This window comes from Cervus canadensis, chromosome 24 (genome assembly GCF_019320065.1).
Source record: "Cervus canadensis isolate Bull #8, Minnesota chromosome 24, ASM1932006v1, whole genome shotgun sequence".
Taxonomy (NCBI): domain Eukaryota; kingdom Metazoa; phylum Chordata; class Mammalia; order Artiodactyla; family Cervidae; genus Cervus; species Cervus canadensis.
The window spans coordinates 14,105,346-14,121,174 of record NC_057409.1 but is presented as its reverse complement, the minus strand read 5'-3'; the positions used below and the strand labels follow the sequence as shown (position 1 = coordinate 14,121,174).

At 53.6% G+C, this 15,829-nt stretch overlaps 3 protein-coding genes across 4 annotated transcripts; all 3 read right to left on the bottom strand.

The window, feature by feature from the left end:
• Nucleotide 1: 1 nt before the first annotated feature.
• On the bottom strand, nucleotides 2-4,875 carry DCDC2B (doublecortin domain containing 2B). Its single transcript, XM_043445178.1, has 9 exons — nucleotides 4,610-4,875; nucleotides 3,644-3,695; nucleotides 3,127-3,203; nucleotides 2,745-2,876; nucleotides 2,281-2,427; nucleotides 2,138-2,177; nucleotides 1,320-1,455; nucleotides 807-910; nucleotides 2-413 (listed from the first exon to the last, which is right to left on the bottom strand). The coding sequence occupies exons 1-9, from the start codon at nucleotides 4,873-4,875 to the stop codon at nucleotides 339-341; spliced, it is 1,029 nt and encodes a 342-aa protein (XP_043301113.1). The 3' UTR covers nucleotides 2-338.
• A 472-nt stretch (nucleotides 4,876-5,347) lies between these two features.
• IQCC (IQ motif containing C) lies at nucleotides 5,348-8,189 on the bottom strand. 2 transcript variants are annotated; one of them, XM_043445173.1, is made up of 5 exons: nucleotides 8,005-8,189; nucleotides 7,418-7,561; nucleotides 6,944-7,208; nucleotides 6,616-6,734; nucleotides 5,348-6,494 (listed from the first exon to the last, which is right to left on the bottom strand). In XM_043445173.1, exons 1-5 carry the CDS (start codon nucleotides 8,044-8,046, stop codon nucleotides 5,658-5,660), a joined length of 1,407 nt encoding a protein of 468 aa, XP_043301108.1. In that variant the 5' UTR covers nucleotides 8,047-8,189; the 3' UTR covers nucleotides 5,348-5,657. The 2 variants fall into 2 exon arrangements, with proteins under 2 accessions (XP_043301108.1, XP_043301107.1); XM_043445172.1 differs by having other exon boundaries at nucleotides 7,418-8,189.
• Nucleotides 8,190-8,334: 145 nt separating this feature from the next.
• Nucleotides 8,335-12,438, bottom strand: CCDC28B (coiled-coil domain containing 28B). The gene is made up of 6 exons (XM_043445181.1): nucleotides 12,328-12,438; nucleotides 10,932-11,119; nucleotides 9,630-9,796; nucleotides 9,341-9,534; nucleotides 9,101-9,123; nucleotides 8,335-8,531 (listed from the first exon to the last, which is right to left on the bottom strand). Exons 2-6 carry the CDS (start codon nucleotides 11,093-11,095, stop codon nucleotides 8,477-8,479), a joined length of 603 nt encoding a protein of 200 aa, XP_043301116.1. The 5' UTR covers nucleotides 11,096-11,119; nucleotides 12,328-12,438; the 3' UTR covers nucleotides 8,335-8,476.
• Nucleotides 12,439-15,829: the final 3,391 nt, after the last annotated feature.

Genomic DNA, 15,829 nt, shown 5'->3' with positions numbered 1-15,829 from the left:
GTTAGTAAGTATTCTTTTATTGTGACAGACCCGCTCCCATGTTTGTGGTCTCTCCCCCAAACCCAGCTGGCTTCTGCTTTCTCTGGCCAGAGACCTCATAGGGAAACGGCCTCTGTAGCTGGGGCTTCTCTACTCTAAAAGGAAAGGAAGACGGGGGTGTAGTTTACGAGCAGAAGAGCCGGACTGAAGGGGTTGCATCATACCCCTTCAGTGAGCCCAGAGGAGACACTGGTTCCTTGAGAACAGGATGCTGGAGGCTGAGGATAAAAGATGACTGCAGAATGAAGGTCCCCAGTTCCTGGCTGGAGCTGCCGGATCTCAAGATGGTGGAGCAGGCATCAGGCTGAGATAGCTGCCCCAGCCCCAGGCTGGTTTTCCAGGAACAGGGCCTCTTCCACTATCTGTGCTGCCTGCTGGAGGAGGAAGAAGGCCACACAGGACGGAGCCATTAAGCACCCCAGTCCAGCCTCCAGCCGTTAGCCTGGGGTTTCCCAACTCCAGGAAAGGAAGAGACCAGAAATCTGGATCCACCACCTCATTTAACGTAGGAACTCGGGCTCTGAGAAGGTTAGATTTGTTCACGGTCACAAGGGAGAATTGTTTCTGGGACCCAGGGCTGCTGGCTTCCAGCTTAGAACTCCTGTCCCAACATGTGGCTTCCAGGGACTTCCCTGGCTTCCAATGCAGTGGGTGCGGGTTTGATCCCTGGTTGGGGAACTAAGATCCCACATGCTGCAGGGTACAGCCAAAAAACAAACCATACAAGCAAAACAAAAGCCAACACACGGCTTCCAGCCCCAGCCCACCTGATCCAAGGGCTGCTCTGTCTGGGTGTCTTCATCATCTGCTACTTCCCGGGCCCCTGCTGTCTCCTTCCTTGGGTGGGGAGCCCCATACACTCCCTTGGTTCCTGATATGGAAGGCAAGAGACCAACGCCGAGGCTGAGGAGCCCTCAACATTCTTTCCTCAGACTTTCTCTATCAGCCCCCTCCCCTCCCCTGAGCCTTGCTCATGACCACAGAGGATGGAGGTTAGTTCAGGGGCAGGCCTTTGGCCCCCATCCCCAACCCTTCCAAATCCCACCCCTGAAATGTCATATCTTTGAGTTTCTATGTGTTTCTTTTCATAAGCCAGGTCCCCATGAAAAGGCAAAGAACTGGCTATGCACATGAGGGAGTAGGAGACAGTTGTGTTGACGTCAAGACCAGCTCCGAACCATGGAACTCCCTCACCTGTTCTGTGTCATCCCCAGCAGGCACCATCCCGTGTCACTGTTAGAAGCTGGCTGAGAAGGCCCTGAATTCTGGGGTCCCCTCACCTGATGGAAATGAAAGCATGGGGAGCATACTTCTTGGCTCAATAGCTCGTTGGGGTCTGGCATAGAAAGCAGATGGCTTGATTTGTCTGACTTCATTTGGAGAGGACTGGCTTGCCTGTGCTCTATGGCCCTGGGCCTGCAGAGGGAACACTGAGCGTGGGCCATGGTTGTAGGTTGTCCTTACCTTCTCCACTCCCAGTCCAGGTGTGAATGCCTCTGATGCCTTTGGGAGCGTGAGAGAGGAGAAGCCATCCATCTTCATAGCCTGCGTCTTCCCTCCCTGCTCCCTCTTCCATCAGGCTGCTTTATCCAGGGACATAGTAGATGATGCCTGGTATTCTAAATGCCCAGTGAAGCCAGTTTGTATCCTCCTACTACCAACTCTTTTCCAAAGAGTCGGACATGACTGAGCGACTGAACTGAACTGAACCCCCAACTCGCTGGCTCATCTCTTGGGAGGGCTCAGGACTGGGATAAGATGGGAAGCTGCTTTGGACCCATTTTGGACCCTGCTATGCCAGATATGCTGATTTTCCCAGCATCCAATCTGGCATCAGGTCCAGCAACTCAGAGTCCCGAAGATCATCGTAGAGCCCAGATAAGCTGACTTTCAGACCCGGTTCTGGTCTGGCTGCTGTCAGTAACTGTGTTACCCTGAACAAATCACTTCACTCCTCTGAACTTCAGCCTCTCCTCTGGAAAATGGTAATAACAATCTTTATTTCACAAAATTATTGAGAGGATACAGTACGATAAGGTCAGAGGGAAGCTAGTCACTTCCTTCTTTCCCGCCCCCCACAACCCCCTGGGTCACCTACCACCTGCTTGTGAGGCCTGGACTTTGGACCCGGGGGACGCCTGCAATGAAAAAAGAGAAGGCTTATGGGGGCAGAGCAGGACATGGAGTCAGGGTGGCTTCCTTTGCTCTAACCTGCCACCCCTCCCCCTCATACATACATACCAGCAGCCCCCGGGCAGTGAGGAGCTGGGCACCAGCAGCTCCAGATAGGGGAGGGCCTTGAACTCATCCTCTCCAACGGCCACATAGTAATGGCCGCTCACCAGAGCCTCCCTTGCTGACAGTGGGAGCCCGTCCAGGGTGCAGAGCCTGGGGGAGAGAGGTGAGTACATAAGGGCCAGTGAACAAGGTGTATCTTGATATTCATCAGACTATGAGGGGGTGGGTACAGCTCTTCCAAGGTGCCCGGCGGCTGCTGGTCCTCCGGGCACCAGGGCCAGTCCCCCAGGCTCCACCCTGGCTCCAAGGGCTGGGCCAGAAGGGCCTCTCCTTCTGGCACAGAAAGAAGTCCCCGTTGGGGAAACATGCTTTCCTTTGACCTTGGCCTTTTCATCCTCCAGGAAGGCTAGAACCAGTAGGGCGGCTCCCTCTGGGGACATTCGGGTTTCCGCAGTCCCCAGACTCACTTGAGCACAGCCCCGCTCTGTAATTTCACCTTCTTCGTCAGGAGCTCCAACAGTGCTTCCCAGTCCTCGCTGGCGGCCTGGGACAGCTTCAGGCTGAATGGAGGACTTAACAGGTCCCCATTCCTGAACACACTGGGACAAAGAGCATCCTGGTAAGGGGAATGGTCTCCAGAACTCCTTACTTGTGAGAGGATGAAGGATGGCACTGGGGCCAGAAGAGAGTCTGAGACTCAGTGCACGGGTCCCTCTTCACCCAGTAAGCACGTTAGACTTTTTCCATCCCCACCAGTCACTAGGGGCTTCCGGAACAAATCCACCCACTTTTCCTTGGTCTCACTGAAACAAAACTCTATGCCCCTGCCTCCCCAACACGGGCACTCACTGGATGTAGCACGGGGAACCTGCAGGTAGCTGCCGTCCAAGGGCCCCATCACACAGCTGCTGAGTCACGGGAGGACCCTGAAACCCATCAGGTCCCCAGATCAGGAGCACGTTGAGGCCTTTGGTCAGGGGTAGGTCAGTCCAAGGTGGGTAGGATGAGGGAAAGGAACCAGACTGGGGTGAAAGATGGGGTCGGGAGGGTGGGACTGGTCACACTTTTTACCACAGGGTGCTTCTACCTCCCTAAGTCACGTTCTTAACCCCCTCCCATCCCTCTGTTTTATAGCGTCCTGTTTCCTTTGAGGACCACAGCCTGGAGATAAAAGGTTGTGAAAGGCGCAGGGAACAGTATTTTGAAATCCTGCACCCCGGCAAGGCTAGCAGCTGGCTCCAGATTAGGTGTGGAGAAGGGCAGATCCTGCTGCTTCCAGGGCCCCTGACCACCCAGACCAAAGTGGGAGCCATCCCAGGGGAGGGGGAGAACAGAGGGCTGGGGGCTGGCCTGCCCCAGGACTCACTGCCAATCTGCTGCTCTTCCCACCTGGATCCTTCCCTCCAAGGGGTAAATAGCTGAAAGGACAGAGAGATCACAGGTCATCTTGGAAATCCGGGGGACCTCAGCAGCCCATCAGCTGCCAGAGGGCGGGGCTGGGGCCCAGCTCACCAGGTCTCCCTTCCCAGTGAAACAGTCTCAAGTCATCTCAGTCCAGAAGCAGATGCTGACACTTGAACCTGCCTTAGGCCCTGTGTGTATCAAGCTGCACATCCAGTCTGGGGTCTCAGGCACAAACCACATAATTAAAGGTCAAAATCCTCCTGTATCTCAGAAATGTTCTCATTCACAGGGTATGTGGTTTCATCTCATTTTATATGAGACAGAACAAGAACTCCCTAAGTAACATGGAAGTGACCAAACCTAGATTCTAAGTCTGTCTAGCTTCCAACTCCTGGCTCCTTACATTACAGTGAGCAACCTCTCAGCTCGCTGAGAGTGGATGAAGGCTTGGAGGCCAGATCTGACTTGGAAGCTCAAACACTGAAATTAGTCTCCCATCTTGGAAAGCACAGCCACTCCCTGTAAAGGGTGATCCCTACTGGAGAGCACAGGATGCCTATGGATGGATTTAGAGTATTTGATGGTGGTGGTGACGGGGGTGATAAGCATCACATCAGGAAGAGCCTTTGGCAAAGGGGGCTCAACTAGCATGAGAATGTTGTTCTTGCCATGGGTTGGTCCTGGCTGGATGGGCATGATCATCAGTGTCAGACTCTTGACTTGAACTGTGGCTCCACTTGTGTTGTCTACTCCTAGGCAGCTTAGGACTATCTTGATTTGCCCTTCCAAAGAATGGGGATAAGACCACCTGCCTCACAGGACTGTTAATGTCCCATGAGTGAGCTACATAGTCAGTACTGTAACACCTGCTTTTGCTGCTGCTATTACCTCCCTCCCCAGGCTCTTTGACCAGCCCCAGCCCACTCACGGGAGCCTGTGGAAATGTTCGAAGCCAGCAGCCACATACAGCCCTCCGTTCTGCAGGTCTGCCAGGTCGGTGACAGGGTGGCCATGACAAGGGGTGTAGAGAGCACGCACGGCCACTGGGGCCCGCACAGCCGAGGTCACCTCAGAGAGGAAGGCCTCCAGGGTGGGGAAGCGGCGTTGAGTCACCACCAGCTGGCGGCCTGGGGAGAAGGGGTCCCCATTCCGGTACACCACTACTCTCTTAGCTGCTGGACCGCCACCGGCCATTGTGTGTCCCTGGCTAGAGACGCAGAGCTGTTGCCAGGCAACTAAGGCAGGGTTGGGAGCAATGCCAGTCAGAGGTGGGGCCTGCCTTTTCACTCAGGAAGGCAGGGAGAGCCTCCACAGGAGCAACTGTCTGCATTCAGGGTCTCATCCAGTCTGCTCTTGGTGGGGCCTCACAGGAGGGTGGGTCTGGTCATTAGGTATGAAGGAATAGCCGGGGCTCAGTGAGAGGGGCAGTGGCAGAGATCACACTGAAATACAGATGTTCAGTACTAGGTTGGGGCAGGGATTCTCAGAGCCTCCCTGCCACTCTGTAGCCCAACAGCTTTGGGGGTCTGTTCCCCAAGGATGCTAGTCTACTCCTAGGCTGGGGCTCCTGGCCAGCTCTGGAGAGGATGCCCCATGTCAGCAGGAAGTGAACAGGAGGTCCCAGAAGCTTGTTCTGACCAGGGGCAGAAGATAAATACAACCAGGCTCAGAATCTAACGAAAACCTTTATTCTCCATCTTTATTTATTCTCAACCTTTATCCAACTTGACTTGCCCCAGGTGGCTCCCTATTCCAAAATGTGGGTTGAGCCACCGGCAGAGGATGAAAGTAGCCTCCTACCTTCTCCCTCTACTGGTGCCAGCTCTGTGCTCCAGCTTCTCTTGGCCTCATTAGCCACCAATACCCAGGGGCAGGGGGTACAATTGGGACCAGGGAGCTAGGATGAGGTCTGTCTCCCTCACTGCCCTTTCATAGCATCCCCCTTTGGAACCTGGTCCTCCCTGGTTCCCCAGGGTCTAGCCTGCTGGTCCTGTTTTCCACTGCCTGCCCCTCCAGTGATCCTCTCCTATGTGGTCTGATCCTGTGGACAGTTTCTCAGGTGGCCTCGAGCTCCATGGTATAGTCCTTTGGTTTTGCCATCCTTCATGGCTAGATTCACTGGAGGGTCTATCTATGGAGCTTTTATCACTGGGGGCCTGGCCCTTGGGTGGTTTATTCTTCCAGAGATCCAGGCCACCATGCTCTGCCAAAGACCCATCCCAGCTGACATGGTCCTCTGAGACGCCCAACTCTCGTGGCACAGCTCTTTGCCAATGAGGCTCTTTTTGGCATGGTCCCCTGGGAGAGTTGTCTTCAGTGTTTGGGTCCTCACGGAGTGTGGGCAGCTGTGTCCTGGCCTTTCCAGGGCAGGAGCCCTTAGATGTGAGCTCTTTGTGGTTTTCATCCTCTAGAAGTGTTGTCAGCTGCAGGCAGGCCTCTCCAGAGATCTCTTCTCCACAGTCCGGCTCTTTGGTGAGCCTCTTCCCTGTGGCCTGGCATTCTGGTGGTGTGGGCAGGTGTGGTCCAGGCCGTCTGTAGCATGGGTCCCTGTACTTGGCCCCAGCAGTGGTTTTATCTGGAGTGGCCAGTCTTTCTGAGAATTTGTGGGGTTGTGATCTGAGCTTCCAGCAGGAGGCATCCACATGGCCTGGCTCTCCAGGGGTCCTGCCTCTGTAGGACTGGTCTTCCAGTGGTGGGCCTGGTTGTGATCCAGCTTTTTCACAGCTCTGTTCCCCATGATCTTGGCACAAGCTGGGCTCATGTCTGTTCTGGTCCACTTCTGAGGATCTCAGTGTTTGTTTGAGAACTAGGTACTGTTAGAGAAAAGAACAGATACTGTACCAGGCAGGTCTGCTTGGGCCTGGCAGAAGGCTTTTCCCTGACCCCCACCCTTGGCCCTAAATGTGCAAAAAAAGGCTCCAAATTAGTGGCTACCTCCTTGCGGCTATTGATGGCCTGTTGTAGCCACAGTAGCTCCATGGCCAAGTGGCTGCGCTGGTTCTGGAGCTCCTGGAGCTCAGTCTGGCTGTGGGACAGTCCTGGACCTGCAGCTTCTGTGAAGGAGAATGAAGGGAGAAAGCCTTGAGGGGACAGACACTGCGCACTGGCTTAGCCCTTAGGGCCTGGCACCTACCACCTACCCACCCATAAGTAGCCCCCAACCAGGAGGGAAGAAAGGGATGCAGCAAGCCTTTCACTTTTCAGATGGGAACGCTTAGGGCCCAGAGGGCAGAGGCTTGCCCTGATCTAGGTAGAGGTGTACCTGGGTTTTCCATCCTTGACACGTCTCTGGTCTCTTGGCTCGGTTTCCTGGTCCTCCTGCTCTGCTCATCCTGAAGCCAGGCGCTGGCATCTCTGCAGGGAAGGCTGCTGGAGTTTGTGAAGCTCTCTCCTGACTTCTTCAGTATCACCTCCTCCCACATGGTCTCTTTCTCAGTCTCTTTACATGGGAAGTGGCTCCATAGTTCCTGCTCTGGATTTGGTGCCCTCTCTCCGCCGGCTTTCCAGGTCTGACGGGATTTTGCCTTCTGAGAAATCAAAGGGGTGAGAGCCCTGAGGCTAAACCCTCCAAGGATCTGGACATTCTGATTTAGCATACCAATTGATGAGGACTAAGGATTGGGGTGTGAGGAGGTGAGTCTGCTCCCTTTTCCATTGAGAAAAGCTTGTCGGCAGGTAAGGTGGAATCCCCTTGCCCAGGTCCCTCTTTATTTTTTACCTCTAGGGTGTGTAGTACCTTTGGCAGAAATCGGGGCCTGGGAATCCAGCCCTCAGTCCACTGAAGCGTGCCCAGATCACCCTCGATCTCTCGTACAATAGCCTCATATTCACCTCGAAGACTCTGGAACTGGCGTCGGACCAAGAAGCCCCGGATGCAGGCCTGGTGTGGAGAACGAGGGGGGAGAAAACCCTTATCACTGCAACATGGGGATATCTTGGGGAACGCTCCTGGAGAGGTCATCCGCGTGACTGCAATAGGGGACCGGGCTCGGGGAAAGGACAGGTGACGCTGTGCGTTGGGGCTCCGGGGGTTCGAGGGAGTGTGCTGGATTGGATCCAGCACAGTTCTTCGACTGAAGGCCCTTCCCACCCTTTCCCTGATCCCGTAAGAGCTTGTGGCGGCGGTGCGGGGCGGGGGGTGGGGGCGGACGCGTGAGGATCCGTAGGGTCCCCACATTCTTTAGGCCGGTGGGGTGAGTCGGTAGCTTCGGAAGTGGGCACGTGGGCAGGTTACTAGACGTGAGAGCCTCATCTGGTCCAAAGGTCCCACCCAGTCCGAGAAGCCGTCGGGGGAAATGACTAGGCAAGCCGCCCGCCCCGCACCTGCAGCGCCGTCACCTTCCGAACCAACCGCTCCCGCTCCATCCGGGCGCAAACTGACCCGCCTGGCGCCTGCGCAGTGCGTCACCGGCCTGCGCCGCGGGCAGATGGGCTCAGGCCCCGCCCCGCCGTCTCTGTGGCCTTCTTTGGGCTACAGTCAGGACCGGGCGCGAGCCGGCGCTGTTCCCATACACCCCGAGCAGCTTCGGGGAATCCAACCCCCCGAGCGGGACATCCCAAACCAGAGTGTGTTGCGCAGGGGAGTCCCTGCGAGAGCGGGGGCCCGGGCGCCCCTACCGAGTAAAAGGCTCAACGAGAGAAGACACAGACCGCTTTCTTTCCTTCTGGTTTAATTCCATTCAGTGCCCCCCTCTCCCATAGCACCTGGGGGGGCCGCGAAACACCCACTCGAGTCCGTAAAAAAGTCACAGTTTGAAGGAAATGAGAAGGGACAGTCAAGGCTTGGGTCTTACACCTACACAGCTGACGGCTCCTCAGGCTCAGCGTTCTCGGCCAGGTGCAGCTTCTGTCTGTGCGGGTCAAGGACTGTGATGCTCTGGACCCCAGGTCCTTCCAGCCCTATCGTCCCAGCCTGCACAGGCTTAGTTTCCGCAACTGCGCAAAGGGGCGGGGGTCAGGGACTCTGGGGTGGTCCGTGGTCTAGGGTTGCAGCCCTTGCTGGCCCCTCTTGCCAGGCCTTACCCCCTTGGCTTTTGGTTTAGATCATGTGTGTGCACTACTTCTGTTAGGACTAGATGTGAGATAGTCTGATCAGTAAAAATAATTGTTCAGTGCTGAAAGAATAGGGAGACATCAGACAAGCTTTGTCATAGATTGGTGTCAGCTAAAGTGCCTACAAATATTTTGATAAGTAGGTAGAACATATTCCCTGCAACCACTGTTCTTTCACCTAACATTTGGGGAATTCTTTCTGCACCCTCTACCAGGGTAGGGGGAGTTTGTGGCTAATTCTGTAGGAGTGAAAGGGGTGAGGATGTTGGTTATCTGTAAATATTCCTGCAGGGTGGCGGGGAGGCCGAAGCTGATTTTATATCTGGGAGGGGAAGACACCCACTGTCAAGTCCCCTAGAAAGGATACATAGAATTACTAAGATCTTCCAGCTGTCAACAGAAAGAGAAAGGGGGATTTCTGTAAGGAGGGGCACCAGGCCAAACTCTAGATGTTCTGGGGCTCATCTTCTGGTGGGCGTTGAGAGGCCCAGAGCTTTTGCCTCCATGCACCCCCAGTTTTTCACCTAGGGGCCAGGAATGGTCTTGGCAGCATGTACCCTCCCACCCCCTGGTGCCCTCAGGAACCAAAGCCCCCAGCCTGACCCACATTGCTAAGCAGCTGGTCCAGGTTGCGGTCAGCCATCGTCTTCTTCTGCTCCTCAGGCAGCCCGCCAGTCACCCCGTCCTCTTCCTCCTCCTCCTCTTCCTCCTCTCCACACACGTCTAGGCTGAAGTGCAGCCGGGCCAGCTTCTCCTGCATCTCCCGCACGTGCTCCAACTGCTCGAAGGAGCATTCCTTCCCTGGACAGCACTTGTCAGCTCTGGGAGCAAGCTTGGGACTGTGGTCCCAGCCTCGCGCCCAGAGACCCAGCCCTCCAGTCCCACCCAGGACTCACCGAAGGCCTGCAGCCGGCCTGAATGGAAGTCATTGAGCAGGTTCAGCAGCCCCCCTTCCATTTCATAGACGTCGGTCACCTCAGTCAGGAAAGAGTGCTGCAGGGGGGTGCCTGCAGAGCCGCCTGCACCTCCTGCCAGCACGGGGCGGCATTTCTCCTTGCCTACCCTGGGTGAGTGGGCATAGCCATGGTCACAGCGTGGGGGAAGCCAGGTACCCCCAGGTCTTTTGTGCCATCTGTCTATGCACTAATTCATCTTTCTATCCACCCATCGACATAAGTGGATGTTTGTTCTATGACCCTGTCTGGGGCACTAGGATGCATTAAGGGAAGCGAGTGGATGAAGAGGGGTGAGGGTGAGCGATCAAAAGAAGTCATTTTCTTCCAGTGGTACAGCCAGAACCACGCCTGGAGCAGGGCTCTTGGGTTCCTGTCTGACCCCTCACTTATTCCTCCTGTGATCGCTTGTCCTCACTGGTCCTCAGTGAATTTGGGGACAGTTACTTCCTTATTGCCATATGAGCCATTTTACCACTTCCAAAAACATCTTTCTGCCCCTCTTGTATATAAAAACCATTTTTTGAATTTTCCATTGCCCACAGGCGAACATTGAACGACCTTCCCAGCTTGGCCTCCATACCTCTCCAACTGCATTTCCTACTATTCCTGTCCCAGCCCTGAGCTTCAGCTACGCTCACTTGGCTGTGTCCAAACATGCCTCTCAGGCAGGTGGTGCCAAAGGCACAGGGAAACATAGTAATTAGAGGAAGAATGTGTGTTTAGTGGAAACACTGTAGGGTAGACACATTACAGGGTAGGAGGCAAGTTTTCAATCATTAAAACAAGTGGAGCACTCAAATTGTTTACTTGAGTATCCCCTCACCATTTCCTGCCCCATGACACTCCGGGACCACCAAACCACTTGTGACTCCTGGAACCTTGCAGGCAATATTTTTCTTCTATACTTCTGCCAGGCAGGCCCCTCTGCTTAGAACAGTCTCTGTCTCCAGTGTGCCCAACAGCCTTCTCTGATTCACGTCCTAGAAGTTTGCTCACTCCCTGCTCTAAGGTGCATCATCACACTGGGTGATCCCTGTGACCCACCTGGTCTTTTCCTAACACACCTGAAAGTAGGGACTGGGTCTGAATTCTCAGGGGCCACTGGAGGGAGGGGGAGCCCCAGGGAAGGCATGGATTCCTACTTAGTAATTATAGGCTAAGCCCCCTTTACCTTGCTGCCCACAGGGTTCAGGCCAGAGTTAGGGTCCCTCCCTCCTTGCCCTGCTTCCCATCTGTACCTACCTCTTGAACTTGGTCCGCTGTTTGGGGGATGGCAGATGAGGGAGTCCCAGGGCCAAGGAGCCACTGTGGCTGGTGGGCACTGGGACCCTGCGTAGTGTGCCTGGGGGCTGGGCTGGCTGGGTCAAACAGGGCTTGGGACTCCTTTTCTTCTTCTTGTCCTCCATTGGATGCTGGCTAGGCCTCAGGCCCTGGGAGGGAGGCAGCCCCACTGAGATGGTGTGGGCAAAGCCATCCCTCCACCCAGCTATCCCTGAGACTTGCAAAGGATGCCCCAGGACCTTCAAACTGTCCCCTCATCACTCCAGTAGGGGAAGGCCGGGTGCCAGCACCTACTGCTGAGATCACAGATGTGTATTCCAAAGACCTGTGGCCCAATCCAGGTCTCCTCTGCCCTTTAGCTTTAGCCTGAAAACCTAGGTCCTGCCTGAAAGGACTGGATCAGACACTATTCTTGGGCTGCAGCTGCTCCCGGGGTTTCCTGTCCCTGTAGCTGAGGGGGTGGAGCTGGCAGAGGAAATGTAGGTGGAGACAGAGTGGATGTGAGCTGGCAGGAGCCCAGCTGGGGATTAGGGGTGTCTTAATTAGACTCCGGTTCTATTTATCAACTGCCTGGACAGACCCTGACAAACCTCAAGGGGATCAAGACGTGCATGGGATCACCTGGGAAGACCCTGTGTCGGACCCCTAGAGGATGGGCATCAGTGGTTGAGCTGGCAGGGCTCAGTCCCCGCACTTAGACACTAGCATCCTTTCTCTTCCACCACCCCCAACGGTAAACACCAGGAGACTCCCATTAGTTCCTTGGGACAGACTTCCAGCTGCTTCACCCTCCCCAGTCGGGAAGTCCCCTCTAGGCTGCAGCTGTAGTCGGAGACGGCCGGTGGTCCGGCAGGGCAGCCGGCAGCCTAGGCCTCCAACAAAGGCTGCGCCGAAGCTCGCGCCGCTCGGCCTCCCTCCCGGCCCGCCCCCTCGGCTCCACGTCCGCGGAGGTCCCTCTGCCTGATGTCTGGAGGCCCTTTACGGGATTTCCCCAAGCTGCTTACTCCTAGCTTCCAACACCAAGCCCGACTCCGCACTCTGGGGTGGCGCCTGGGGCATAAGCATTTAAATTGGCACGAAGCCGGCTGGCCCTGAGGGGGTGTGGTGCTGGGGGAACAAGCGCGTCAAATGCCTGGCCCAGCAGCAGCTCAGTCCAATTAGAGACGCGAGAGAAGAATTACAGCGGGAGCCCCAGCTCCCCAGGAAAGCGTGGTGGCGACCTAGGATCTATTTTCCACAATCAGTCTCTAATCCCGCGTGCCAAATGGATCTCTCAGCTCGGGAGCCAGGATCCGAAATGGAGCGAGAGACCAGCGTCATTCCGCCTCTGCGCCCCACGCCCAAGGGGGAAACTAACCTGAAGATTTAGGGTCTGGAGTGATGCTTCCTTGCAGGTTCCCTCCGCCCTCAGCACTCTCCAACTAGGGAACGGAATGGGTGGAAGCTGAGCTCGCAGTAGGTAATTTGCATTTAAAGAGAAACTGACCTTTTAAAGAGTGGGATGGAGTAAGATGGGAGGAGCATCTCCACATTGATTAAGCTGTCCCTTTCATTGAACTTCACGTCTCCTTTTGAATTAAGGTGATGATATTGGTTATGTGAGGACAATCCAAAAAACCCTGTCACTGCCTATCAGTTTAAGAGAGAAGCTACAGTCCCTTGCAAAATGGTGGAAGCTTTGTCAGAAACGGAGGAGAGAAGGAGGTGGGGAGCTGGGAGAGAATGAATGAATGTGTGTATATATATATATATATTCATATAAAATACATAAAAGATGATGCTGTTAAAGTGCTTCACTCAATATGCCAGCAAATTTGGAAAACTCATCAGTGACCACAGGACTGGAAAAGGTCAGTTTTCATTCCAATCCCAAAGAAAGGCAATGCCAAAGAATGTTCAAACTACTGCACAATTGAACGCATCTCACACACTACCAAAGTAATGCTCAAAATTCTTCAAGCTAGCTTTCAACAGTATATGAACTGAGAGCTTTTAGATATTCAAGCTGGATTTACAAAAAGGCAGAGGAGCCAGAGATCAAATTGCCAACAACCATTGGATCATAGAAAAACACAAGAGAGTTTCAGAAAAATATCTACTTGTGCTTCATTGACTATGCCAAAGCCTTTGACTGTGTGGATCACAATAAACTGGAAAATTCTTAAAGAGATGGGAATACCAGACCACCTTACCTCCCTCCTTAGAAACCTGTACGCAGGTCAAGAAGCAACAGTTAGAACTGGACATGGAACAAGGGACTAGTTCCAAATTGGGAAAGGAGTATGTCAAGGCTGTATATTGTCACCCTGCTTATTTAACTTATATGCAGAGTACATCATGCAAAATGCCGGACTGGATGAAACACAAGCTGGAATTAAGATTCCCAGGGGGAGAAATATCAATAACTTCAGATAGGCAGATGACACCACCCTAATGGCAGAAAGCGAAGAGGAACTAAAGTGCCTCTTGATGAAGGTGAAAGAGTGAGAGTGAAAAAGCTGGTTTAAGACTCAACATCCAAAAAACGAAGATCATGGCATCCAGTCCCATCACTTCATCGCAGATTGATGGGGAAACAATAGAAATGGAAACAGTGACAGACTTTATTTTCTTGGGCTCCAAAATCACTGCAGGTGGTGACTTCAGCATGAAATTAAAAGACACTTGCTCCTTGGAAGAAAAGCTATGACAAATCTAGAAGGCATATTAAAAAGCAGAGATAGTACTTTGCCAACAAAGGTCTGTCTAGTCAAAGCTATGGTTTTTCCAATAGTCATGTATGGATGCGAGAGTTGAACTATAAAGAAGGCTGAGCGTTGAAGAACTGATGTTTTTGAATGTGTTACAGAAGACTTTTGAGAATCCCTTGGACTGCAAGGAGAAACCTGTCAATCCTAAAGGCAATCAATCCTGAGTATTCATTGGAAGGACTGATGCTGAAGCTGAAGCTCCAATACTTTGGTCACCTGATGGGAAGAACTGACTCATTGGAAAAGATCATGATGCTAGGAAAGATTGAAGGTAGGAGGAGAAGGGGACAACAGAGGATGAGATGGTTGGATGGCATCACCAACTCAACGGACACGAGTCTGAGCAAGCTCTGGGAGCTGGTGAAGGACAGGGCTGCCTGGCGTGCAGCAGTTCATGGGGTCAAAAAGAGTTGGACACAACTGAATAACTGAACAACAACAACAAATATGAAACACAAAAAGTAAAGGCAGAAAGAAACTGCAAGAGAAGATAACCATCTTTCAAGTGAGTCCAGGTCCCCTATTATGCATTTTATGTATCCTTGTAACAATCCTGAAGGAAGGCAGTCATTGTCCCATTTTACTAAAAGTCAACAATATTCTTTTGAGGATAATACCACTCCCTCCAGAGCACCCATTCTGGTAGGTCATGGGGGTGTATTCAGCCATTCATGAAATGACAAGGCCAAGCCTACCCTCTCCCTACCCCCAGGCCTAGGGGACACGTGTGGGGAGCATCAGGTCAGAGCAAAACCAGTGCGATTCCCCAGCGCTTGACACCAGCCCCCAGGAGGGAAACCTGAGTGTCTGATGAAGGCTGAGCCAGCGCTGCTGGTGCTGCCCCAGGAGGCCAGATCAATGGGGCAGCTATTAAAAGACCAGTCAGAGGCTCCCAACTCAGGTCCCCTGAGAAGCATCTGATGCAACAGGAGGCTGCCCTGCAGTCTCAGATAACTGCCCCAGGGCCAGCACACCACCGTCGCACCTCCCTCCCCCCCACCCCCTACACACACACGGAGCAGGAGCATCTTTCTTGGGCCTGGGCCTCACTGAGTTCCATAGGGGTGGTCACCCTTTCCAAAGGCACCTCATCAGGGCTCTTTCCCAGGTGCTTCTAACAACTAGACTGACCCAGAAGGGAAGACTTTAAGACTTCTTCAACAGTGTGGACATATAAGCCTGTGGAAGCTTGGAGGGAAGGACACTTGTCTCCGCCATGTGGCAGGTATTCATATGTAATCCTTTGGGCCAGACTAGCCCAGGTGGAGAGAACAGGATGCTGGGTGAGGTACAAGTAGGATGTCTCCCTTAAAGGAGTCTCAACTTTTACACCTCGCCTTGGGGTGGGTGAACAGGAGTAAGAAACACACCCATCCATAAGCATTAAGTGCAGCTTCTGCTCTTGGAATGGAATGCATGAAGTCAAAGGGACGTGGAGGTTCCTGTGTATTCTCTTGGGTGGGCCAGTGCCAGAGATACAACCCATGGTGGACAGCCCCAGTGGCGATGGTGACAGCATCGACTCATCTTAATTTGGGCCCCCGCTAGTTGGCCTATGCCAAACTCTAGTCTCCCCGCTTTGCGCCTTCCTCATCGACTTGACTGATTTCGTATTTAAGCAACTTCAGTGGTTCCTTCTCTCTCGATCTAGCCCAGATTCCTTAACCTGGTACAGAGGCTCATGGTGGTTTGGCTGGTCTCATTTCCTCCCACTACCCTCCAGTGCACCTGCTTTGCCAAATCAACCACTTCCTCACTAAATGTCAAACTTCCACTTGCCTTTTGGGTCCTACGGCTGTTCTAGGCTCCAACTCTATCCCCTTGGTGAAGGGAACAGGACCTCTTCTCTGCTCCCACAGCACAATCAACTTTCCTGTAATCTAAGAGCACCTTTCCCCCTCACTAGCCCATGAACTCTCGGAGGCCAGGGACAAGTTTTGATGGGAAAAAAATCATATATATCTGATGAGCTTCATGCCAACTTTGCCAAGGGCTCTACTCAGGCAGTTGAAGTGAATCTGCTAGTGTCCTAAGCCTGCAGTGACTGTTGGAAGGCAGGAGGGCACTCTGGAAGGTGCGTGATACCAGGGCAGAACCAGAGATGTCACA

Excerpts from the sequence above, each read along its gene's own strand:
- IQCC (XM_043445172.1), bottom strand. The coding sequence starts at position 7,858 with ATGTGGGGACCCTACGGATCCTCACGCGTCCGCCCCCACCCCCCGCCC. Across the intron at positions 7,209-7,417 it reads GGCCCCGATTTCTGCCAAAG|AAGGCAAAATCCCGTCAGAC; the intron begins GTACTACACACC and ends TTGATTTCTCAG. Across the intron at positions 6,495-6,615 it reads CCATCAATAGCCGCAAGGAG|TACCTAGTTCTCAAACAAAC; the intron begins GTAGCCACTAAT and ends TTTCTCTAACAG.
- CCDC28B (XM_043445181.1), bottom strand. The coding sequence starts at position 11,095 with ATGGAGGACAAGAAGAAGAAAAGGAGTCCCAAGCCCTGTTTGACCCAG. Across the intron at positions 9,797-10,931 it reads CAGCGGACCAAGTTCAAGAG|GGTAGGCAAGGAGAAATGCC; the intron begins GTAGGTACAGAT and ends CCACTCACCCAG. Across the intron at positions 8,532-9,100 it reads GAAGATCTTAGTAATTCTAT|ACAGAAGCTGCACCTGGCCG; the intron begins GTATCCTTTCTA and ends TGACCCGCACAG.
- DCDC2B (XM_043445178.1), bottom strand. The coding sequence starts at position 4,875 with ATGGCCGGTGGCGGTCCAGCAGCTAAGAGAGTAGTGGTGTACCGGAAT. Across the intron at positions 2,178-2,280 it reads TCACTGCCCGGGGGCTGCTG|GCGTCCCCCGGGTCCAAAGT; the intron begins GTATGTATGTAT and ends TTTTCATTGCAG. Across the intron at positions 414-806 it reads CAGAGCAGCCCTTGGATCAG|CAGGCAGCACAGATAGTGGA; the intron begins GTGGGCTGGGGC and ends TTCCTCCTCCAG.